The sequence below is a fragment of the Lemur catta genome, chromosome 22, assembly GCF_020740605.2.
Source record: "Lemur catta isolate mLemCat1 chromosome 22, mLemCat1.pri, whole genome shotgun sequence".
NCBI classification, from domain to species: domain Eukaryota; kingdom Metazoa; phylum Chordata; class Mammalia; order Primates; family Lemuridae; genus Lemur; species Lemur catta.
In genome coordinates, this window is record NC_059149.1 from 8,459,371 (window position 1) to 8,482,264 (window position 22,894).

At 44.0% G+C, this 22,894-nt stretch overlaps 1 protein-coding gene across 2 annotated transcripts in view; it reads right to left on the reverse strand.

Annotated features, from left to right (window-relative positions):
- The window catches only part of TACC1 (transforming acidic coiled-coil containing protein 1), a 103,318-nt gene that overhangs the window by 75,781 nt on the left and 4,643 nt on the right, over positions 1–22,894 (reverse strand). The window contains exon 1 of one of the 2 annotated variants that reach the window (XM_045535848.1): positions 3,744–3,886. The exons of the other annotated variant lie outside the window; for it this stretch is intronic. Within the exon in view, the coding sequence (XP_045391804.1) occupies positions 3,744–3,811 (68 nt within the window). The 5' untranslated portion in view covers positions 3,812–3,886. Of the gene's footprint in view, positions 1–3,743; positions 3,887–22,894 lie in introns of those variants that run through there. 2 annotated transcript variants of the gene reach the window in all.

The following is a 22,894-nucleotide window of genomic DNA, read 5'->3' on the forward strand; positions in this document are numbered from 1 at the left end:
GAAGTTTGGTAAATACTGCTTTAGAATAAATTTGTTTCAAAGCCAAAGAATTACTCAAAAAGTAATCAAAATTATTAAATTATCTACACACACACAAAAAAAATGGTGTGGTGAGAAGGTCGTGAACCATATTATTTTAAAATCAACGGATTTCAGAAATGTTGCTCCTTAAGTTTACTTATTTTGAGCCATGTTTTCTTCTAAACCTCAAAGCCAGCACCTCCCTCTTTATGTCAGGGACATATGTCCCGCGATAACTTGCTCATCAAGAGGCACTCTAGCTTAGCTGTTGCTGACTGCAGTTCACCAGAACACTCTGTGGCCTGCAGCTAATTTCCGCCGTCAGAAAGACACACGGCAAAATCACTTAAGACTTCAGAAACTCCTGACTTTGCTACCGACCTATTCCATGATGTTATATTCCAAATGCAAACAAAGATTGGACTAGAAATTTAAACTAGTAAGAATTGACAACAGGTGTGTATCTTGCATTCCAGGCAGGCAAGCCAAACAAGCACAGATCTGTCAACTGCACACATATTCCCTAATGAATCATAGGCTTTGCTTTATGCCATTCTTCAAACCTCTCCACAAATCATTTACTACTCTTAGAAAACCTACCTCAGCCACACTGCCGAAAATAAACAGCTAAGAAATCAGTGATTTCAAACATTTCATCAAACTACTATATTCCCAAATACATTTCCAACCTCTTGGTAGTACAACTTTCTGGAAAATAGAAATTAACTGAGGAAAAAATTAACTCAAACAGTTATCGCCTTGCTTCTCTAAGAGGCCTTATAGAATTAGCATACACATCAACCTCCCCTTCAGAAGAGACCCTGCCTTACTCATGAAGGTATCTCCAAAGAGCCCAGCACAGCATCTGGTTCATAGATGCATGTACATATAACTGTGTTAATAATAATTCATGTATTTAGCACTAGGTGCCAGGCACTGTGCCAGTAATATACACCGCTCCAAAAATTAGGTATGATTATTGCCATTGTAAACTTGTAGAAATTTGCCCAACTGAAGAGTTAAATAACTATATTTCCAGTGCTTCCTAAACTAAGCCTGGAAGCAATCTAGCTGAAATTCAGCCTAGTCTTAATAACAATCCTGTGCAGCCTCCTTGAATAAATGAAGTGAAATTTCCCCTAGCTTTTATCAAAGCCAGCTCATGCATTTCCTTGGGTTTACAGAAGATTGGCTGCTACGATTTTCAACAATAGTGAGTTTTATCTTAAAATCAGACATTTCTTTTCATGTATATCCATACTTTATATTTCACAACAGAGCTCTTGTAAGAGAGATTTATCAGATTACTGTTATACCTCATTAAGTTACTTTGAAACACAAATTATGAACATTCTGAAACATAATTTCTCTCTTAAAAGAGAAATGCCAGTATTAATGTATTATTTGTGTAATTTTCACGTTTTTTTTTTAAAGGAACAATAGATCTCAAAAATGCCACAGCCTGAGTAGGAGAACTTCCCTGAGGTCAGTGGTATCCAGGACAGCCATATATCCGGCAGGAAGTCCACAGCCAGTGACATCAACAACGGATCCCCCACTTGTACCCTGGAGAGACTTGTGGCTTGTATATCTGAACAAGGCAGGACTCGGATTAAAAGCCTACTCTTTGCTCTCCATGTATATTATGGGTGTGGAATCCCATATTTCTAAAGAGTCTTTCACTTGAGCATGCCAGGTGGCTTGCAAGGCTGACTCATTAAGCAGAACCTGACACTCCGATGAGACCAGTAATCTCAACACAGTCTACATGTGTTACGTGCTTCTTAATATGTTCACTTGATTAGAGAAGGGCTATATTCATAGGCAAAGACCTTGCGTTTAATTATTTTTAGGCAAGCTTTGCAAAATATACAAGGGACACTCAGAACCTCATCGGAGAGAGAGACCCTCCATCTATTGCCAAGCCACTGCATAATTTAACAATTGATCAATTAACACCCTAACCCCTGAACCATGCATTGCATGCCGAGTTCATTTCTTCAGCATGCTGTCAGTGAGTAAGTCCATTATCTGCTTTCAAGTTACACAGTAAAGCTGGCCACACATTCACAAAAACTAAACAGTCAACTTTCACCCTTGGCTAAAACAATATATGGCTTAGACATAAAACTATAACTTGAGATGCACATCTACACGATCTTATATCAGCCTCAGAACAGCCCGTGAAGTAAGGATTGCTGTCATTCCCATTTCACAAATGAGGAAACGAGACACAAGGAGGTTAAGGAACAGGCAAGAGATCTCCAGCTATTAAGGAACAGAGCCTAGAACTAAAAACCACCGCTATCTGCCTCCAAAACTCTTAACTTCACATGAATGTTATACTGCCTCTTATGTTTGTTTTTTAAAAGTTACATCAATTTTGGCAATTTCGTCTTATTAGGTACAAAGCATTGCTAACGCAGAGTTCCCCCTTATACGGAGAAAATTTAAAAAAGAGAGGTGTGTTCTGCCAACTGAGACAAATGTTTGGTTGTTTTGTAGGACAGTCCCAACTCTCGAGTGGGAGGGAGCTGCAGCATGAGCTCTGAAGTAAGACAACCTGGGTCCACCACTTTCTAGCTGTGTGAGCTTGGGCAAGTTACTTGACCTCTCTGTGCTTTAGTTTATTCACCAGTAAAATGAAAACAATAACAGAAACTAACTCAGTGTTCTTGGGGATTAAATAACACAGAATATTTAGAAGCATTTTGCACATCTTTTGTGGTCAATAAATCTCAGCTATTCTTATCATTAATAAGCTGCCTGAACTAAGGTTTAGATTTGTGATCTAAACATGAGGAGGGACAACTAACACATCTAACATGTAGATGTGCTGGAAGCTACTACTATGCCTTGAAAAGATGATCAAAAAGCCCTCCCACGGTTCAGGCTGCCTGTAGGATGGATAACTGTATCTTTCTCAAACTAAACAGCTTTAACATTTGCTGAATTAAAATAAAAAGTATGGATTCCTTAGCACTGACTCACCACCAAGACACACATACATTCCAAAAAGTTTTAAACTAAACATCCAAAGACTATCTGGGTTCTAAAACGGTCATCAGGGCACCCCTCTGTCAAGAAGCATTGCCGTCTTTCGAAACGTGAGACTTGCTCTCAATCACGTTCTCTAAAAATTTCCCTTCACGGCTTGCATTACACACAGTACTTGGTGTCCCCAATTGTTGCTGTCCCAGAACAAAAGCCTAATTGCTGCTGCTACAATACTGCCCTTTTTCTGAGATCATCATGAAGCCCTTGGAGCAAACAAGAGAGGGAGTTCTCGTAAGCAGCAAGCACGGAGCAAAATTCCTGGCGCCTGAAGGCCAACACGAGCTGAGTTTTTCATCTTTGAGACTCGAGTCCCTTATCTAATATCGACGCCTCCATGCAAATATTAATAGCTCCGTCTCGCGAATGCTTCCGAGCCCTTTAGGACACGTGCGTTTTCCTGCTTGGGCGAGGGGTCCCTTCTCCGGCCGGCGTCGGCGCGAACAGGCGCAGGACGGCGGACCCGCGGGACGGCCGGGGTCGCCCCCAGCCCCCGCAGGGCGAGGCTCGGGAGGGAAGTCCCGGCCGGCCGGAGCCCAAGCGCCCGCGCCCGCCGCCGCGAGCGGGAGCCCCGCGTTCCCAGCCCTCCCGGACGGCGCCGTGCGCCCCCGTCCCGCGCGGGCACGCGAAGGCCAGCGGGCGCCCCCGGACAGGGCTCTGCGACTCACGCGGTCTCGCGGGGCCTCTCCCCGGCGGGTTCCCGGGCCCTCGGGGTCTGCGAGTGGGAGACTCCCATCGCTCCGGACTCGGCGCGCGGCTGCACCCGCCGGCGCTGTACAGCCGGGCGGCTCTGCGCGGAGCTGGGCGGGCAGGAGGAAGCGTGGGGGGACGGGGGACGGGGGACGGGGTGGGGGAGCCCAGCCTCAGGGTCCCGGCCGCCGGGAGAGCGGCGACAGGAGCTTGCTAAAGCAGCTGCCAACTTTCTCCGCCACTTGCAGGGCCCGGCCTGGGCTGCGCCCCGCGCCCCGGCGGGGACGGCGCCGGGAGATGCCAAGTGCCCTGGCCACGCCCCGGGCGCGCGGAGCTGCGGGGGTACGCCGAGCGGCGCGCTTCACCCACCCCCGCAGCGCCCCTCCGCCGCGCGGGGCAGCAGGTGGCGGGGCCCGAGGGCCAGCGTGCGCCCGGGGCCGCCGACCTCCGAGCCGGGGCCGGGCTGGCGCGGAAGCCGCGGGCGCAGCCGGGGCCGCCGTGCGGAGAAGCACCGGCAGGGGGCGCCGTGCGCGGCGTCGGGCCCCAGGCGGCCCCTCGGGGGGCGTGGCCTCCCCGCCGCCTCGGCCGGGCCGCCGCGAGGCCGGGACCGGGCTGCGGACGGCTTGGGGCCGCCCCCAGCGAGCTGGGCGGCTCGGTGCGAGATCCACCCTCTGAGTGTGTTTCTCCGTCTGTAACACGAGGGAGCATGTTCTTTACTGAATGTCCCTTTCGCCCCTGACAACCAAGGACTGAGTACTCTTCCACACTCCGTCTTAGGGAAAAAGTGCGCCTCCTCTCCCATGTCATCTGCGATCCGGCTACATCTAGCAACTCCCTTTCCGGAATATTCCATGCTCTTCCTCACCCATTCCCGCCTCCCACCTCTCTCTCTCCAGCCCCTGTCTTCTTCCCAGCGTCCCCCCACCCCAACAGATTGGAATGCCCCTTCTGCTAACCCTGTTCATCCTTCAGACCCAACTCACACCTCCCTTCTATGACGCCGTCCTGCATCCTGACACTGCCACATCTGCCTCGTCACTGCCTGTGTCCCTCGCTAGAACGTGAGCTCCATGAACACGGGGAATTCGTCCTGTTTTCACCAGTCCTCCAACATGCTTGGCGCATAGCGGGCACTCATGGTTGTTGATAGGTGCATTTATCCCACACGCGCCTCATCACTTAGCTTCCCCATAGCCCTTGTCAATTCCTCTAACAAAGCATTTGCCAATCTTATTTTGTAATTATGTATTCACTTGTCTGTCTTTCCACTAGAATGTGAGTTCTTTAATGGCAGGAATGCTTCTTATCTCTGTACCTTAGCTTAGCGCCTGGCACAGTGCTTGGCTCATGGTTTAGTACAATAAATATTTGCTAAATGAATGAATGAGTCCATGGCTAGGTAGGCACACAGAATTGTCTTCAACAGTAACCTCTTTCTTAACGGAAGCTATAGTAGAATGCAGATGTATGTGGCTACCTTTTAATTTTTCCAGAAAGAATCAGAAAACTCATTAAAGAGACATATTTGCAACAGATCTTTTGCGTGTCAAATTTTGACACATTTTTACACATTATCTTCACTCTCCTTAGCCAGAGGGGTCCTAAGGTCCAGGATGGTAGACATATACAACCAGAGTATTTGGGGGGTGGGAAAACAAACATTAATTAGTAAAAGTGTAGTGAGGAATTGAGATTTTTGTGGAAAGGATTTCAAACAGCTTAAGACAAGTTGACTCTTGGCAGATAATTTTTTTCGTAAGTTCAAATTCTTCACACACTGTGTCTGGAATACTTTGGTGATGTGATGGAAGTGTCATCGATAATGCAAACATAACCCTGTCAGAGCTGTGGTTTCCACCAGAGGAACTCTCAGCCTCTCCTTGTGGGAAAGGTCTTTTTTCCCAGCAGGTCATTCTAAGGAAAAACAGGAGGGATGGGCGACAGGAGAAGAGCGTGGGAATGGGACAGTTTTCTTTCTTTGGGTAGACAAGATGGGCTGTGGGGAAGAGTTTTATTAGTGCAGAAGGGCACAGCAGAGTGCCACTGAAATGCTTTAAAAAGAAAAAAGTGAAGCCCACACGGTCCTGTGTTGCAGAGGAAACTGAGACAAGAGGGAAAAAAGGACTCTGCAGTATAATGTGAAAGACTGTCTGCATGTGGCCAAAGGCCACCTCCACAAAGATGCTTGTGTGTTGACTGGTGTCACTCTATGTTGTTTACTGGGTTTGCTGCCCTGGCTGGTACAGAGACATGGGCAGCTGGGGCTTCAGACCAGGGGGAGTGATGACAGTGGAGGGAAGTCTTGACTTTGGGAGGTACATTTATGAGGGCTTTTCAGGATAAATGCTCAAGACAAACCAGAGATCCCCAGACACCCCTCTTCTCCCAACATAATAATAATTTGTCCATCTCATGAAAGCAAAACCATGATCTATTTCTCTATCCTGGAGACTGGCTGAAGATCACCAACAAAGGTATAGATTATCTGCAGTTTCTCTGCTTAATGTCCTTTGGTTTAAAATCCTTCTTGCTTTATATATTTCAATTAAAAAACAAAAAACTTCCTAATGATAATAAAGTGTTACTATGCAGTCACAATTTCTTTATTATTATTATATTTTTCTTTTAAGATGGGGTCTTGCTATGTTGCCCAGGCTAGCCTTGAACTTCTAGGTTCAAGTGATCTTCCTGCCTCAGCATTCCAAGTAGCTGGGACTACGGGCATGCACCACAATTTCTGCTCGGAGGACAGTTATTAAGAAAATGGAAAGCCCTCCTCTCCCTTGGTGTGATCTTGAAGTGGCACACTCAGAGGTCAGCTGTAAGTTGTGGGTAACCCTGCTACTGGCTGTCCCCAGGGACCGAGAAAGTAATGCCAGTTCTGGGGCTCAGAACCACTCTCATAGCAGAAGAGTTCTCCAAGAAGACGGCAGGAGGGTAATAGCAGGACACTACTTGGTATTGCAGTTGATGTGGAATAAAGAGAGAATAAAGCCTTCTGGCTATATTTTGGTGTCCTGTAATTTCTTCCTAATTAAGACAGAAGGAGAAGGAGGAGAAAGAAAGGAGAGAGGAGGGAGGCAGCCCTTATTTTGCAGTCTCTGAGTCAGTTGGCTGCTGGACAAGATGGCTAGCTGGGGCCAAAGGGGACATGTGGCCTGTGATGGAGTGTAGGAGACACAGAATTTGATTCTACTTCCCTGCCCAGCATTAGGTTTCCATTTGTGCACACTAATTCCATCCATAAGGTATTTTTTAGACATTGAAAAACTAGTAAGAAAAGAGAATTTAAGAAGGTGACACTTAAGATTGCCCCTAAGGTTTCAGTGTTGAGCCCTACCCCCAGAATGCTGCTTGTGCTCTGCAGAGGGGCAGGAGCTAACATTTATTGGATACCAGGGACTGTGCTTGATGGTTAACAAAAGTAGCCACATTCAGGTCTCTGGGAAAAAAATAATAGTGGGTAATACTTACTGAGCAATTTTTATGGGCCAGACTCTGTTCTACGTGCTTTAGATTTATTAACTCATTTACTCTTCACCATGACCCTATGAGCAGGCACTTTCAGTATTCTTAGTTAGCAGGCACAGCTTGCAGACATTGCAGGTTCTGTTCCAGACCACCGCAGTAGTGTGACTACTGCAATAAAGCAAGTCACACAAATTTTATGGTTTCCCACCACATATAAGAGTTATGTTTACACTATACTGTAGTCTATTAAGTGTCTAATAGCAATGTTTAAAAAGATAGGATTCCTTAATTTAAAAAATACTTATTGATAAAAATATGCAGACACAGAGACATGAAGTGAGCACATACTGTAGGAAAAGTGGCACCTACAGACCTGCTCAACACAAGGTTACCACAAACCTTCAATTGTTTTTTTATTTTTTTTGAGAGAGTCTTGCTCTGTCGTCCAGGCTAGAGTACAGTAGTATCAACATACCTCACTGCAACCTCACGCTCCTGGGCTCACGTGATCCTCCTGCCTCAGCCTCCCAAAGTGCTAGGATTACAGGTGTGAGCCACCGCACCCAGCCCAAACCTTCAATTTGTAAAAAAAATGTGGTATCTGAAAAGTGCAATTAAGTGAAGCACAATAAAACGAGCTGTGCCTGCACAAACGAGCAAAATGAAGCATGCAAAGGATACACATGCCCAAGGCCACACAGCTAGAAAATAGCAAAGCTAGATTCAAACCCAGGTAGCTAGCTCCAGAGCCACAGCACAGAGCTTAGCCTCTATGCTATACTGCTTTAATTCTTACACTGCACACCCCATTTTACCATTAAAAAACTCCAGTTTAGGAAAGTGAGTGTTGTATCCAGTATTTAAACCCAGTCATCTTGAGTACAAACCTTATGCTCCACATGGATTTTTTTCCCCCAGGAATCATGCCAAATGAGTGTTATCCTTCAAAGCCACCTTGGTAAGTTCCATGCTTATCTCAGACTGCACTATCGCTCCTCATTTGGAAATTATTTAACACATTGACTGCCAAACTAGAAAAATTTTTTTTCCTTGGGGCCACAGTGTTTTATTACAAAAACAGAATAAAAACTTCAAAAACAAAATGATCCTTTATAATTTAATGAAAAATTTGTTATTTTTTATTGTTTTCTGTGCATGAGTTACATGCAACTTGAAAAATAGTTCCAGCAGCTCCCAAAGTAAAGAGACATGTGAGTTACATATGCTTCATGAGGCCCCAGGCTCAAAGCTAGCAAGAGTTAAATACAACTCACATGGCAGGTAATGTGTTAAATACTCATTTGACAGTGTTGTGATTTGGATATGGTTTGTTCCCACCAGATCTCATGTTGAAATTTGATCCCCAGTGTGGCAGTTTTGGGAAGTGGATCCTAGTGGGAGGTGTTTGGATCATGGGGGAGGATCCCTCATGACTAGATTAATGACCTCCTTGGGGGTGAGTGAGTTCTCTATTAGTTCCCTCTAGAGCCAGGTGTTAAAAAGAGCCTGCACCTTCCTGCTCTCTCTGTTGTTCCCTTTCTTGCCACATGATCTCTGCACATGCTAGCTCCCCTTTTTTAACTCCCACTACAAGTGGAAGCAGCCGGATACCTTCACCAGATGTCCTGTCTTGAACCTTCCAGCCAGGAGAATCATAAGCCAAATAAACCCTTTTTCTTTATAGATTATCCAGCCTCAGGTATTCCTTGATGGCAACACAAAATGGACTAAGACAACAGGTCTAAGGATAAAATTGGTTCATTCCTTCAGAGCCACATATCGTTCTTGAAATCAGGTAGTGTTAAGTGTTCCAACATTCTTCTCCTTTTTCAAAATAGTTTGTCTATGCTAGGTCCTTTGTCTTCCTATACAAAACTTAAAATAAACTTGTAAATTTTTTTCAAAAAAAAAAAACCTGTTAGGATTTTTATGGGCATTGCATTGAATTTATTGACTAATTTAAGAAGGATTACCAGCTTAACAATATTGAGACTTCCAATCCATGAACATGGTATAGCTCTTCATTTATGTAGCTCTTTTTCTGTAATGTTTTGTAGTGTTCAGCCTACAAGTCTTATACATCTTTTGCTAAATTTAATCCTAAGTATTTGTATGCTATTGTAAATGAAGTGTTTTTATAATATTATTTCCTAAATGTTAGTTGCTACATGCTGCAATCTTGCTAAATTTACTTATTACCTCTAATAGCTTTTTTGTGGATTCCTTAGGGTTTCTATACAATGTTACTTGCATATAAAGACAGTTTTATTTATTCCTTTATAATACGTGTACTTTTTTTTTTCTTTTGCCTGTGGCACTGGCTAGGCACTCCTATTTATTTTATATAAATAAAAGTAGTGAAAGCCAACATCCTTGCCTTGTACTTGACCTAGAAAGAACTGAATATTTCACATTGCAGTATTATGTTAGCTGATGAGTTTTGTAGATGTCCTCAACCAGGTTGAGGAAGTTTTCTTTTATTCCTAATTTGTTGAGAGGTTTGTGGGTTTTTTTTTAATAAAAAGGTGTTGAATTTTGACAATGATATTACTGCACCTATTGAAATGACCATATAGTTTTCTCCTTTATTCTATTAATCTGTTGAATTACATTGATTATCAGGTTAAAACAACCTTGTATTGCCACTTGATCATAGTGTATAATCTTTTTTATATATGGCTGCATATGGTCTGCTAATATTTTGTTGAGGATTTTTACATTTATACTCATGAGGGATATTGGCCTGTAGTTCTTTTTTCTTAAGATGTCTTCATTTGGTTTTGGCATGAAGATAATACTGGAATCATAAAATGATACCTCTTCCTTTATTTTCTGAAACAGTTTTTGCAAAAATGGAATAATTTCTTCCATAAATGTTTGATAGAATTCACCAGTGAAGCCATCTAAAAGGTGTTAAATTACAAATTCAATTTCTCTAATTGATATAGGGCTGTTCAAGCTTTCTGTTTCTTCTTGGGTGAGCTTTGTAATTCATATCCTTCCCAAAATGTGTCCGTTTCATCTAAGTGGTCACATTTAATGGCATAAAGTTGTTCATAACAATAATGGACTATTATTTTTTCAGTATGTCAAGGATCAGTAGTGGTGTCCCCTCTTTTATTCCAGATATTGGTGATTTCTTTTTTTTTTTCCTTACTCAGTCTTGAGATTTATCAATTTTATCAGTTTTTTCAAAGGACCAGCTTCTGGCTTTATTGATTTTTCTTTTTCTTTTTTTTTTTTTATGTTCTCTAGTTCATCTATTTCTGCTATTATTTTTATTTTCTTCCTTCTAGTTGCTTTGGGTTTAATTTCCTCTTCTTTTTCTAGACTTTAAAGGTAAAAATTAATATAATTAATTTGAGACTCTTTTTCCTCTTACAGTCTGTCAAAGCTACACATTTCCCTTTAAGTGCTATGTTAGCTACATCCCTCAAATTTTGATATATTGTATTTTATCATTCAGTACAAAATATTTTCAATCTGTCTTGAGATTTCTTCTTCAACCCAATGAATATTTAGACGCATGTTGTTTAGTTTAAAAAATTTGGGGTCTTGCTAGTTACCTTATTGTTTTTAGTTTCTAATTTAATTTCACTGTGGTCAGAAAATTATTTGATTTCAACCTTTTAAAATTTATTAAAACTTTTTTATGGTCGAGAATATGGTCTATCCTGGTAAACATACCATGTGGACTTGAAAATAACGTGCATTTTACTGCTGTCAAGTGAAGTGTTCTATAAATATCAATTAGGTCAAGGTGATTGATAGTGTTGTTCAGATTTCCTGCTTTTGCTGATTTTCTTTTTCTTTTTTTTTTTTTTTTGAGACAGAGTCTCGCTCTGTTGCTGGGGCTAGAGTGCTGTGGTGTCAGCCTAGCTCACAGCAACCTCAAACTGCTGGGCTCAAGCGATCCTCCTGCCTCAGCCTCCTGAGTAGCTGGGACTACTGGCATGTGCCACTATGCCCGACTGATTTTTTTTTAATATATATATTTTTTTAGTTGTCCAGATAATTTCTTTCTATATTTAATAGAGATGGGGTATTGCTCTTGCTCAGGCTGGTCTTGAACTCCTGAGCTCAAACAATCCACCCACCTCAGCCTCCCAGAGTGCTAGGATTATAGGTGTGAGCCACCACGCCCAGCCTTTGCTGATTTTCTTTTAGCTGTTCTATTGACTTCTGAGAGATTCTGAGAGACATTAAAATTTCTAATTATGATTGTATTATCTTTGGTAATACATTTTGTTTAGAAATCTATTCTAATTTGATACTAATATAGCCATTCCAGCCTCCTTGCGCTTACTATTTACATGATTTATCTTTTTCTATCCATCTATATTTGATTTCCTTCTGCCTGTATATTCAAAGTATGTCTTGGAAGAGGTTTATATTTCTTATTTTAAATAGACTTTATTTTTTAGAGGAGTTGTAGGTTCATAGCTAAATTGAGATGAAAATACAGAGAGTTCCCAAATACCCCCCTACCTCCGACACTCACACAGCCTCCCCACGTGAACATCCCACACCACAGTGTACCTCTGTTACAATCAATGAACCTGCACTGAGGTATCCTTATCACCCAAAGTCCATGATTTACATTAGGGTTTGCTCTTCGTATTGTACATTCTGTGAGTTTTCACAAATTTATAATGACATGTTTCCACCATTATATTATTTGTATCTTAGAGAACAGTTTCACTGTTCTAAAAATCCTCTGTGCTCTACCTATTCATGGCCTTTCCACTAACTCCTGGCAACCACTGATCTTTTTATTGTCTCCATAGTTTTGCCTTTTCCGGAATATCACATAGTTGGAATCATAGAGTATATAGCCCTTTCAGATTGGCATTTTTCACTTAGTAATATGCACTTAAGCTTTATCCATGTCTTTTCATGGCTTGACAGCTCATTTCTTTTTAGCAATGAATAATATTCCATTGTCTGGGTGTATCACAGTTTAACCATTTGCCTACCGAAGGCCATCTTGGTTGCTTCCAAGTTTTGGCAATTATGAATAAAGCTGCTACAAATAGTCATGTGCAGTTATTGCGTGGACATAAATTTTTAGCTCTTCTGTGTAAATACCAAGGAGTGAGATTGCTGGATTTTATGATAAGAGTATGTTTACTTTTGCAAGAACTGTCAAAACTGTCTTCCCAAGTGGCTGGACCATTTTGCATTCCCAGCAGCAATGAATGAGAGTTCCTGTTGCTCTCCATCCTTGCCAGCATTTGATGTTGTTAGTGTTTTGAATTTCAGCCATCCTATTAGGTATGTAGTGTTCTCTCACTGTTGTTTTAATTTGTAATTCCCTAATAGCATAAAATGTTAAACATCTTTTCATAAGTTTATTTGGCATCTGTATATCTTCTTTGGTGAGGTGTTATATTTGTTTTTGTATCTATTTAAAACCAGTCATCTATCTTAGTGTTTTAATTAGATTGTTTAGTTCATTAACATTTAATGTAATTATTGATGTAGTTGGGTATGGGTCTATCATTTTTGTTTTATTTTGTTTTCAGTTGTCTCCTCTGACATCTGTTTCTCCATATCTCATTTCTCACCTTTTAAAAATTCCTTAATATTTAAAAAATTATTCTACTTAAATTTCCTGATGCTTTTTAGCTAGTCTTTGCATTATGTTTAGTGATTGATCTACAATTACCAAATACATCACAGCCCATTTACAGTTGATATGTACTTCTTCATGTAAATTCTTACAGCTTAAAAGTACAATTTCTTAAATAGAAAATTCATCAGATGGAGTTAACAGGTAAATGGATATGTTAAAGGAAACTGTAAGTAAACTTTAAGATAGATCTATCAAAATTACTCATAATTAATACCAGAAAGGAAAAAGATTCAAAATAAAATGAACAAAAACTCAGGGACTAGTTAGATGATATCAAACAAACATACATGTAATTGGAATCTCAGAAGGAGAGAAGAAAATGGAGTAGAAAAAATATTTAAAAAAATAACCAAACACTTTCCAAATGTAATAAAAATCAGAAATTTGCAGATACAAGATATTAGATAAACACTAAGTAGAATAAACATGAACTCCACTCCAAGGCACATGGAAGTCAAGCTGGCATAAATTTTGAAGGCAGAAAGATAGCAACGAAAAAACTGGATTTCCATTGGGTTCTTCATTATATCTGTTCTCTGCTGAAACTTCTCATTTCTCTGCTGAGATTTTGATTCATCAAAAACAAACTTTTTATCTTAATTTTTAAAAATTTCATTGAAAATAGCTATAAAGTCCTTTAAAACTACAAAAACACTTTAAAACCCTTGCCTTTTAAATTCTTGTTCATCTCCAGGTCGATTTGATTGACTTTTCTCTTAAGATCATATCCCATTTTCTTTGTTCTTGACATGTTAGGTAATTTTGGTTTGAATCTTGGATATCATGAATGCTAAGTTGGAGAGATTTCAGACTCAGTTTTCTCTGATGAATGTTGTTTTTCCTTTGTTTTAGCAGACAATTTTCTGGTCGGGCTTGAACGGCAAACTGTTTCTTGGGTTGCCCCTCCAGCCTGAGTGCAGATCTTTTGTCTTTAGCTGAGCTGCTCTGAGTGTATTTTGTGCAGATGTGGTTCAGGAGCTGATCAGAGGTTGGGCTTGGGGATCCCCTCTCTGATTCTCTCCTCTCTTGATCCCCTCATTCTTTTCAGCATCCGAGATTCCCTGGCTCTGGCTCTTTCATCCCTCAAGACACGGAGCCAGCGTGGGGCCCACACATAGCCCCAGGCTAGGAGCCCAGGAGGGGGAGGACCGGCTTACGAGGCTTCCCATCTCCCGTTGCCCAAGCTGACACACGCCACCAGAGGCTGTCTGTTCCCATTCCCTCTTCAGTAACTTCAGGTGGCTGCTTCGTGTGTTATGTCCCCATGTTAAGCGATACTTTTTGCAGGAATGGTCATCATCACTAGAACAATCTATAACACCCAGAAGCAGAAGCCCACCTGTAGTTCTTATGAAATGGTAAAATCCAGCTTTATCACCCACCTTGCTCATCACAGTCGTCCTGTGTGACTTTGGACTGTTTTTAAAAATCAAAGAACACAGAAAATATTTTGCTATGGGCCCTGAGGACAATTTTAAGGGATAAGGGCCAAAGCAGTTGAGAAACTGGAGCATCACTGCACAGCTGGGCATGTTTGTAATCTCAAGGTAACAGAGGCCAATATTCCCTAATATCTGTTCTCTCTCTCTCTCAGTAAAACAAACAAACAAACAAGCAAGAAACAACCCAGGTTTTTAGCGAGGCATGTGGCTGCTGCGAATAAAAGCTGCATTTCCCAGTCCCCATGACACCCAGGGGTGGCCACGTAACCAAGTTTTAGTCAATGGGGTGAAAATAAAGTGTGCAGTTCGACTTCCAGGAAGTATCATTAATGGGAAATGGGGAGGTGAGGCCTTTTTTGGTCCTTTTCCCCCCTGCTGGCTAACATGCTGATGGACAGCTGAATGCAGGTAGCTGTAAAGTAATCCTGAGGTGGAAGCCATGTGCTGAGGTTAAAGGAGCCTGAATCCCTGACACCATGGAGCCTCTGAACCTACCCTGGACTGCTCACCTACAGATTTCTTTTATGTAGGGGAAAAATAAATTTATATATCATTTAGGCTGGGCACAGTGGCTTATACCTATAATCCTACCACCCTGGGAGGCTAAGGTGGGAGGATTACTTTAGGCCCATGGTTCAAGACCAGCCTGAGCAACATACTGAGACCTCGTCTCTACACAAAAACTAGAAAAATTAGCTGGACATGGTGGCGAGAGCCTGTAATCCCAGCTACTCGAGAGGCTGAGGCAGGAGGATTGCTTGGGTCCAGGAGATTGAGGTTGGAGTGAGCTGTGATGATGTCACTGCACTCTAGCCTGGGCAACAGAGTAACACTCTGTCTCAAAAAAAAAAAAAAAAGAAAGAAAGAAAAAGAAACAAAAAAAACCTTATGTATCATTTAGCCACTGTTATTTTGAGTTTCTATAAGACTCAGCCAGATCAAATCCTAATCAATACTCTGACCATTACACTGGGGAGAAAAAGAGTTCCATTATCTTGCAGTCAAACCACCTACACCTGGAAGGGCTGTATGACTTGGCAGCCTCACCAGCGGTCGCCCCACCCTACTCCATAAATACGGGGTGCTGTGTAAGCAGTCCTGACCCTGACACTTCCCAGGCCTAAAGGTCAGCTCCAGCTGGAACTGTCCATAAAACCGTCCCCAGCCCCCACCCCGCCATTACTGCCAAGCAAATCTACCCCTATTCCAAATACATTCCCTCTGGCAGAATGTTTCCATTCTCTTCCCCCTCAAGGCTGTCCTGAGTTATTCGTGCATTTGTTCATTCATTCATTCGACAAACATGTACTGAATGCCTGTTTGAGTGTCTGTCTTACTCTGAATTCACCTTTGCAAAAATGTTGGATGAGGTGAGAGTTTCCTGAGTCGTGCTACCAGCCACCAGATGACGCTCCCATAAACCCACACCCTCACCCCATCTCACATTATTGTTTTGGCACCGCCTAAACATAACAAAGGTCAAAAATAAGAAACTGATTCATAGAATAGAGCTGGAAAGGCCCTGAGAGGCCATCTGGTTCCGCCTTCTCATGTGAAGATAAGGAAGCACAGGCCCTGACACGGCAGACGTAGAGACCTGCCCGAGGTTACAGAGACAGCAGCTCAGCCGGGACTGGACTCAGAGTTCTCCGCCACCACCCCGTCCTTTGTTCTTTCCTGCATCATTATTTCCTTCATTCGCACTTAATGCAAATACAAAGATTATGCATCTGTTATTTTCACTAGAAAATAAAACTTTTTACTTTAAAATCCACCCCAGTTATCAAAGAGAGGATTGTCTTTGCATTTGTACTCTGAACACGCCAGCAACCAAGTCCAGGGCCTTCTCTCCGGCCTTGGAACCCGTGGGACTGGAGGAGAATTAAGTCAGGTGAAAGTCACATGCTCACTTGCCAGGTAGGTCTGCAGTGCCAGTTTCCAGCCAAATGCCTTTCGCCTAAAGCTTATTCCCAGAAATTCCTCTATAATTCCGCCAGCCACTGTATGTGCGACTACTCTCTAATGTCTTGTGCTAGCAAAGCCAAATTCTGGCCAAAAAAAAAAAAAAACACTGTCTTTGTTCCCATTGCAAGGTGATGCAACTGTCACCTATAAGTAGGCAGTTTCCAGACGAGGCTAGTGCTTCAGACCAGTGACCTTGCTCTCCTGCTGCGGAAACAGCTGCCAAATGCACATTTCAGTCTGCAATTGCAGCAGGAGGAATGAAAGCACTTGTTTTTTTTAAGCTTCTTTTGTTTTGTATTTCATTTACTTGTCATTTCTATTCTTACATAATGGTTCAGGGGCAGTGTGCCCTTTATGAGCGTTTTATTGAATTTTTTTTTTTAAAGCAGGCTATTTTTTGTGCCCTGTCATTGTTTTGAAAGACAGAACCTGCCCAGAATTCATACATCCTGGACTTAGTGACTCACAAGTGCCCTCCTGAACTCTCACTACCTTTTTGGGTCTCATCCAGCTTCCGAGTAGTGACCTGGAACAACCTTTGGGTATTTAAACACGATTCTGACACCATCGACCGGTCCTGGGAGTGGCAGGGTGGGGACAATCCCATCCACCAGTGCTTTCTTTCCACTCACCGCCCACCAGGTTCTGGTTTTGGTCATTCCACCAAGAACAGACAGAGGACAGAAAAAACAGAAAGCTGTCAAGAATCCGAGGGCCTGGGTTCAAGGAAGCTCTTTAATTTGTGAGCCTTTGGAATTAAAATCAGTATGCACGGTTCATTGTATAAAACAGCATCATGAATATAAAAAAATGCTACTGTTCCCCAGCCGGGCAAACAGGGTCTATGAAGCCTGAAAACGCTGCAAAGCAGCAGCAAACATTTAAAGGAAATCTCTACAGAGACAAAGTAAAATAAATTCTTTTGGCTTACAAGTTAAGACTGTCCTTAGAGGCCACATAGAGACCTTAATTATTTACTTTAGGACACTCGTGAGCCAGAAATAGCTGCCAAGTTGCCAAAAAACCCACAAAACAAACAATAAAAGCAGGCTTTTAACCTCAAGTATATTGAATAAAAGGCAGAATAAGCACAGGTAGAACAAAACAACAGAGCCATGCTTTCTTCAGGAAGCCTGAAAGTTTTCTATTTTCCTGCAGGGAAAGACCAGAACTGCGATGGAATGGCTCTGCACCTGCCGGTGGAAACCACGAGCAAGGGGGTTAGGAAGGAAGAAAATAAAAACATCGTATCTTGCCAGGTGTGGTATGTGCACGGATCAGTAGGGAGTGCCACTGTTTTGCTTTTTCCATGTTCCAGGGAGGGGACACTTCAGACAAGGATTCGGCTTGTGTAGTCTTAACTTTGAAAGTTCCATTTTCTTGCCTGTAGCATTAAACTTTTTATTAATATCTATATTCAACTCCTTGATCCAGGCCAGGCGTGGTGACTCACGCCTGTAATCCTGGCCCTCTGGGAGGCCGAGGCAGGAGGATCGCTCGAGGTCAGGAGTTCAAGACCAGCCTGAGCAAGAACAAGACCCCGTCTCTACTAAAAATAAAAAGAAATTATCTGGCCAACTAAAAATATATACAGAAAAATTAGCCGGGCATGGTGGCACATGCCTGTAGTCCCAGCTACTCGGGAGGCTGAGGCAGGAGGATCGCTTAAGCCCAGGAGTTTGAGGTTGCTGTGAGCTAGGCTGACGCCACGGCACTCACTCTAACCCAGGCAACAAAGTGAGACTCTGTCTCAAAAAAAAAAAAAAAAAACCTCCTTGATCCATATTGCTATGGGTGCTGTAACCATTTTTTTTTTTTTTTTTTGAGCATTTGGGATCTAAAAGGGTGTGAACAGCAGAAGTGAGACCCGCAGACCCTGTCTTCTGGCTCCTCTGCCCCTCTATAAATGGTCCCTGGGGAAAGGAGGTGTTCTGACATAGCAGGGCGTAAGAGAGTCAGTGCAAGAGGGAAGCAGAGGTCTGAGCAAGGTGGGCTGAGTGTGAGCAATGGAACTCCTGGGTTACCTGGACCACAGCAGGATCAGGGCGGTCACAGGACCCAAGAGCTGAAAGGAGCCAATGAGATCATCTGGCCCCAAATCCCACCCACTGGTGGATCCTCTGCTCAAGACTCCTGACCAGTGGTCAGCCAACCTCTGCCTGGAATTTCCAAAGATAGTTCTGGCACACCCAGAGTTGCAGCACTCAGATCCCTCTGCAGGAAAGGATTTAGCAAGGAGGCTTCAAGGAATGTGGTTAGCTGATAACCTCCAGCTGTTAGTGCCTTCATGGTCTGTCTCAGCTCCTGCAATGTCTTCTCTGGCCGTCCCCAGACAATGGCTGAGCAAGGCAGCAGTATAAAGCCCTGGCCATTGTTGCCCAACAGGGCACTCCCGGAAGGGGCAATTGGGTTTGGAGCTCCCCACGAGGCTGGCTGAGACTGTGTCAGGCCTGCACCACAGCCTGAAGCTCCTCCTGCCCAATCTTGCTTTCGCTCCTTTTCCTTCCCCAGGTGTTGCTCCTCAAGAAGCCAGGGAAGCACTGGGGACGTTTTAGGGCATGAAACTGTTCTATATGATACAATAATGGTGGAATCATGACACTATGCATTTGTCAAAACCCATAGAACTTTATAGCACAGTTGTATGCAAATTAAAGAAAAATCATTTAGGAGGTCAGGGGATCCCCGGGTGGAATGCAGACTAGACAAAATAATCTAACCGTATCACAAATGTACGAAATCACCTCACTGAAGACAGTGTAGGGAGAAAGATGCCGACCTAATAACTTTGGAAATGAGTGGAGTCTGTTGAGGTGAAAGCCAAAAGGAACTGTACATAAGCACTGTAATCTACCTGATAAAGGTGTTTCCCATGGGGGCGCATGTTAACAATTCTAATACCATTATACACGTACGTTGCAATTGAACAACTAAAACAATGGCAGGTGGAGGAGCCATGTTTCTCACTGTTGGAGAAGGTACAAATAAGCAAGGGGAGGTCTAGACTGATCCTTGTAGTCACGGGTTAGAGTTGGAGACATCAGTATGAATTCATGTTTAGCTTAATATATTAATAGGTACAGAGGGTTACACACAGAAATACTTACGAATGTGTGTATGTACACAGGCTAGTGCACACTCATATATCTCCTTGCTCCATCAACTGGGAGGGCCTAGAAGCAAGGACATCCAGTACCAACAAGCACACCTGGCATCCAGACCTTGGTTTTTAATACTGGGCTCCAATCAAAGGAACCAGGGCTACTTGGAGAAATAGCTGATTCTAGGACTGGGGCAGAAAACATATGAGATGAGCCTTGAGCATCTTGTAGTGCCAGAAGGTAAAAAAAAAAAAAAGGTGCAGTGGCTCATGCCTATAATCCCAGCACTTTGGGAGGCCGAGGCAGGAGGATTGCTTGAGGCCAGGAGTTTGAGACCAGCCTGGGCAACATAGCGAGACCCCATCTCTACAAAAAACAGAAAAATCAGCCAGGTATGGTGGCACATGCCTATAGTCCCAGCTACTCAGGAGGCTGAGACAGGAGCATCATTTGAGCCCAGGAGTCTGAGGATGCTGTGAGCTATGATGATGCCATTGCACTCTAGCCCAGGCGACAGAGCAAGATCCTGTCTCAAAAAAAACAGTATTCAAAAAACAAACACAACATCAAAACCCACAATGATGGGGGTATAGCAAAGGGATACTCAAAGAGTTCTCAATGGCCAAAGCTACAACAATCTGAGCAATAAAATTAATAAAGTATTATTATATTATAACTCAAAGTATAAAATAAATATATACAAGTCTTTACTAATATAAGTAAATGGTTAAACAAGTAAATAAATGAAGAGGAGAGACAAATCTCCCTTGAAGGAATTCCAAATGATCTATGTAGCTATTCCACCCTTAGATTGAGTGCCTCGACTTCCATTTCAGTCCTGGGCTTGTCACTAACCAGCTGTGAGAACGAAATCCCCTCTCCAGGAGTCAGTTTCCTCATCTGTACAAGGTGGCCCCAGAGCTAGGTAATTTCTTGAGGGTCTTCCAGCTTTTATGGTCTAGGATTCAGCCTTTTGTGTCAAATGACTGCCACACCCAAAAAGTCTCTAGGCTGGGCCCTTTCACAGTTTTCGTGTCCCCATCCCAGCCCATCATTCTGTTCCCCTCAGTGCTCCACCTGGTGAGAATCAGCTGGCTCCAGAATGGGACTCTCACAGTGACATCCCGCTGCCAGCCCCCAAAACAGGAGAATTACAGTCTACAGGCTAAAAGGCACCTTCAAGAATGTGCACCCCCCAAAGACCGGTCAACACTTTTGTCAAGCATAAGGGTGTCCACAAATGTGTGCCAGAAGAATTGTCCTGAAGGAATTCTCCAGAGCCTCTGTCACACTTTGCAGTAGGCTGAAAAATGGCCTCAAAGACTGGGTCCTAATTCCTGGAACCTGTAAATCTCACCTTATTTGGAACAACGCTGTCCTATTTGTTACCTTAATTGTTAACATGGTTCAGTTAAGGATTTTTGAGATGGTGAGATTATCCTGGATTATCGGGGTGGACTTTAAATACAATCCTCAGCATCGTTATAAAGGGAGGCAGAGGAGACCTCACACAAAGAAGAGAGGGCAATGTGACTAAGAAGGTAAACACTGAAGTGATGTGGCCACAAGTCAAGGAAGCCACCGGAAGCTGAAAGAGGTGAGGACCCGACTGTCCCCTAGAGCCTCTGAGGGAGCACAGCACTGCTGATACCTGTCAAGTCCAAGGATACTGACTCTGGACTTCTGGCCTCCAGAACTGTCAGAGAATAAATTTCTGTTGTTTTAGGCCACCAAGTTTGTGGTCATTTGTTACAGCAGCCACAGGAAACCACCACATACACTTCCTAAAATTCAGGTACCTTTTCCTTTCATACAGATTTTTCTCCTCCGATAGTAAACAAAACCATCCACGTGTATCGCCAGGATGCTGGCAGGTAACACTCTGCAATTTGAGAGTTTAATAAAGCGACTGTTTACAAAGGTCTGCGTAGGATCTGGGAGACAGCAAGAGACAGTGCGGTAGCCCAGGGCTGCAGGGTGGGGCCAGAGGGGGAGATGCTGTCACTGTCCCAGGCCTGGACGGTCAGGCTGCAAACACCAGTTGTAGCCTTGAGTCAGAGGACGCAGCCAGCCATGGCAGCGGCAGGAAAGGAGCAAGCGGAGTCAACCCTTCCCAGTGCACTTCCCTCCCTCCGACTTCTCTCCGCACGTGCCCTGCACTAGCTGGATCTAACCGGAAGCCAGACGTAAGGGAGCCGTCCCAGCCAGCCTCCTGGGCACACAGGAGTGGAGAATGGCGGAGAGCGGATTTATGAGGGCAAATGGCAATGCCCAGCACCCACATAACTAATTCCTTCTCAAGACTCTCCACACGTACCAGCTTGGTTTTCTGAAACAGAGAGGCCCCTGGCCCCTGGCTCTGCGGCCTTGGGCCACTCGCCACCTCTCTGGGCCTCATTTTCCAAAGCTGTAAAACGAAAGGTTTCCAATAGAGAGTAAGATCCTCTCAGCTCTATGCTCGTGACTCTAGCAGCAGACTCAGTGCCTTCCCAGGCTAGGCTGGTGCCTGCCTCAAGGCCCGACGGCTGTTCATCTACTGAAGGACACGTATCCGGGCCTCCTTCTACCAGACGCGTCTCTGCGTCTGTCCAGGTGTGCAGCGCCTTTGGCCGGGGAGCCGCTCTGAGGACAGGAGCAGGCACAGCACAGCGGTGCTGGAAGGGGAACCGTGACACTGGGAAACCCAGACCCGGCTCTGGGGGGCCGACCTCCAGAGGCGAGGACGCAGTCACTGGACACACCTGCCTGTTCCCTGGAGAAAATTCCAGGGTGCGTCAGCAGCTGGCCGCAGCTGGGGCAGCCCGAGGGCTGGCAGGCCCGGCAGGCCGGGCAAAGCCTCGGCTGCCAGCAACCACTCCAGGTGGTAATAATTAGCCAGAAAGTCAGACTACGGAAAGTTCCAAGGGTCCACGAGAGTCCCATGTTGAACAATAACGGAGCCCTTCCTTGCCCTCTTGGTGAGTTTTGTTCTGTACCATGTCTGCTTTTTCAACGCTCCAATCTGCTAATATCTCTTTGGAGCCTCCTTTTAAAAACAGAGGGTGAGGCTAAGAAGACAGTATCTTCACTGCTTCTCCAGAGCTGGAAGTGCAGAAGGTGGAGAGGCCCCTCCCCCCCACCCTCACATGTCTTGGGTGGCCTGGGATAAGGGGACACGCAACAGACTTTTCTCCCTTCCCTCAAACACCCACCCCCCAGTTATCAAACTAGGACCCTGTGTAATGACTGCCGGGCCCCAGATGACCTCGGGTTTGCAGTGTGTGATGGGGGCAGTAGGGCTAAGGAGGACCTACGTTCCAAAATCCTTAAAACCCTCCCCAAACTGCTAACTAACTCCCAAAGTCCATTGTCATCCCGTTTCCAGCAAAACAATTTGATTCTTGTTATAAGCACGCCCACACTTGGGCGATGTGCACTTTCACACTGTCCAGTGAGCGAAGGGCCTGAAGGCCTCGCAGAGACCAGGGAGGAGGGGGACTGGAATGCGGGAAGGCTGAGCAGCGGGCGGAGAGTGG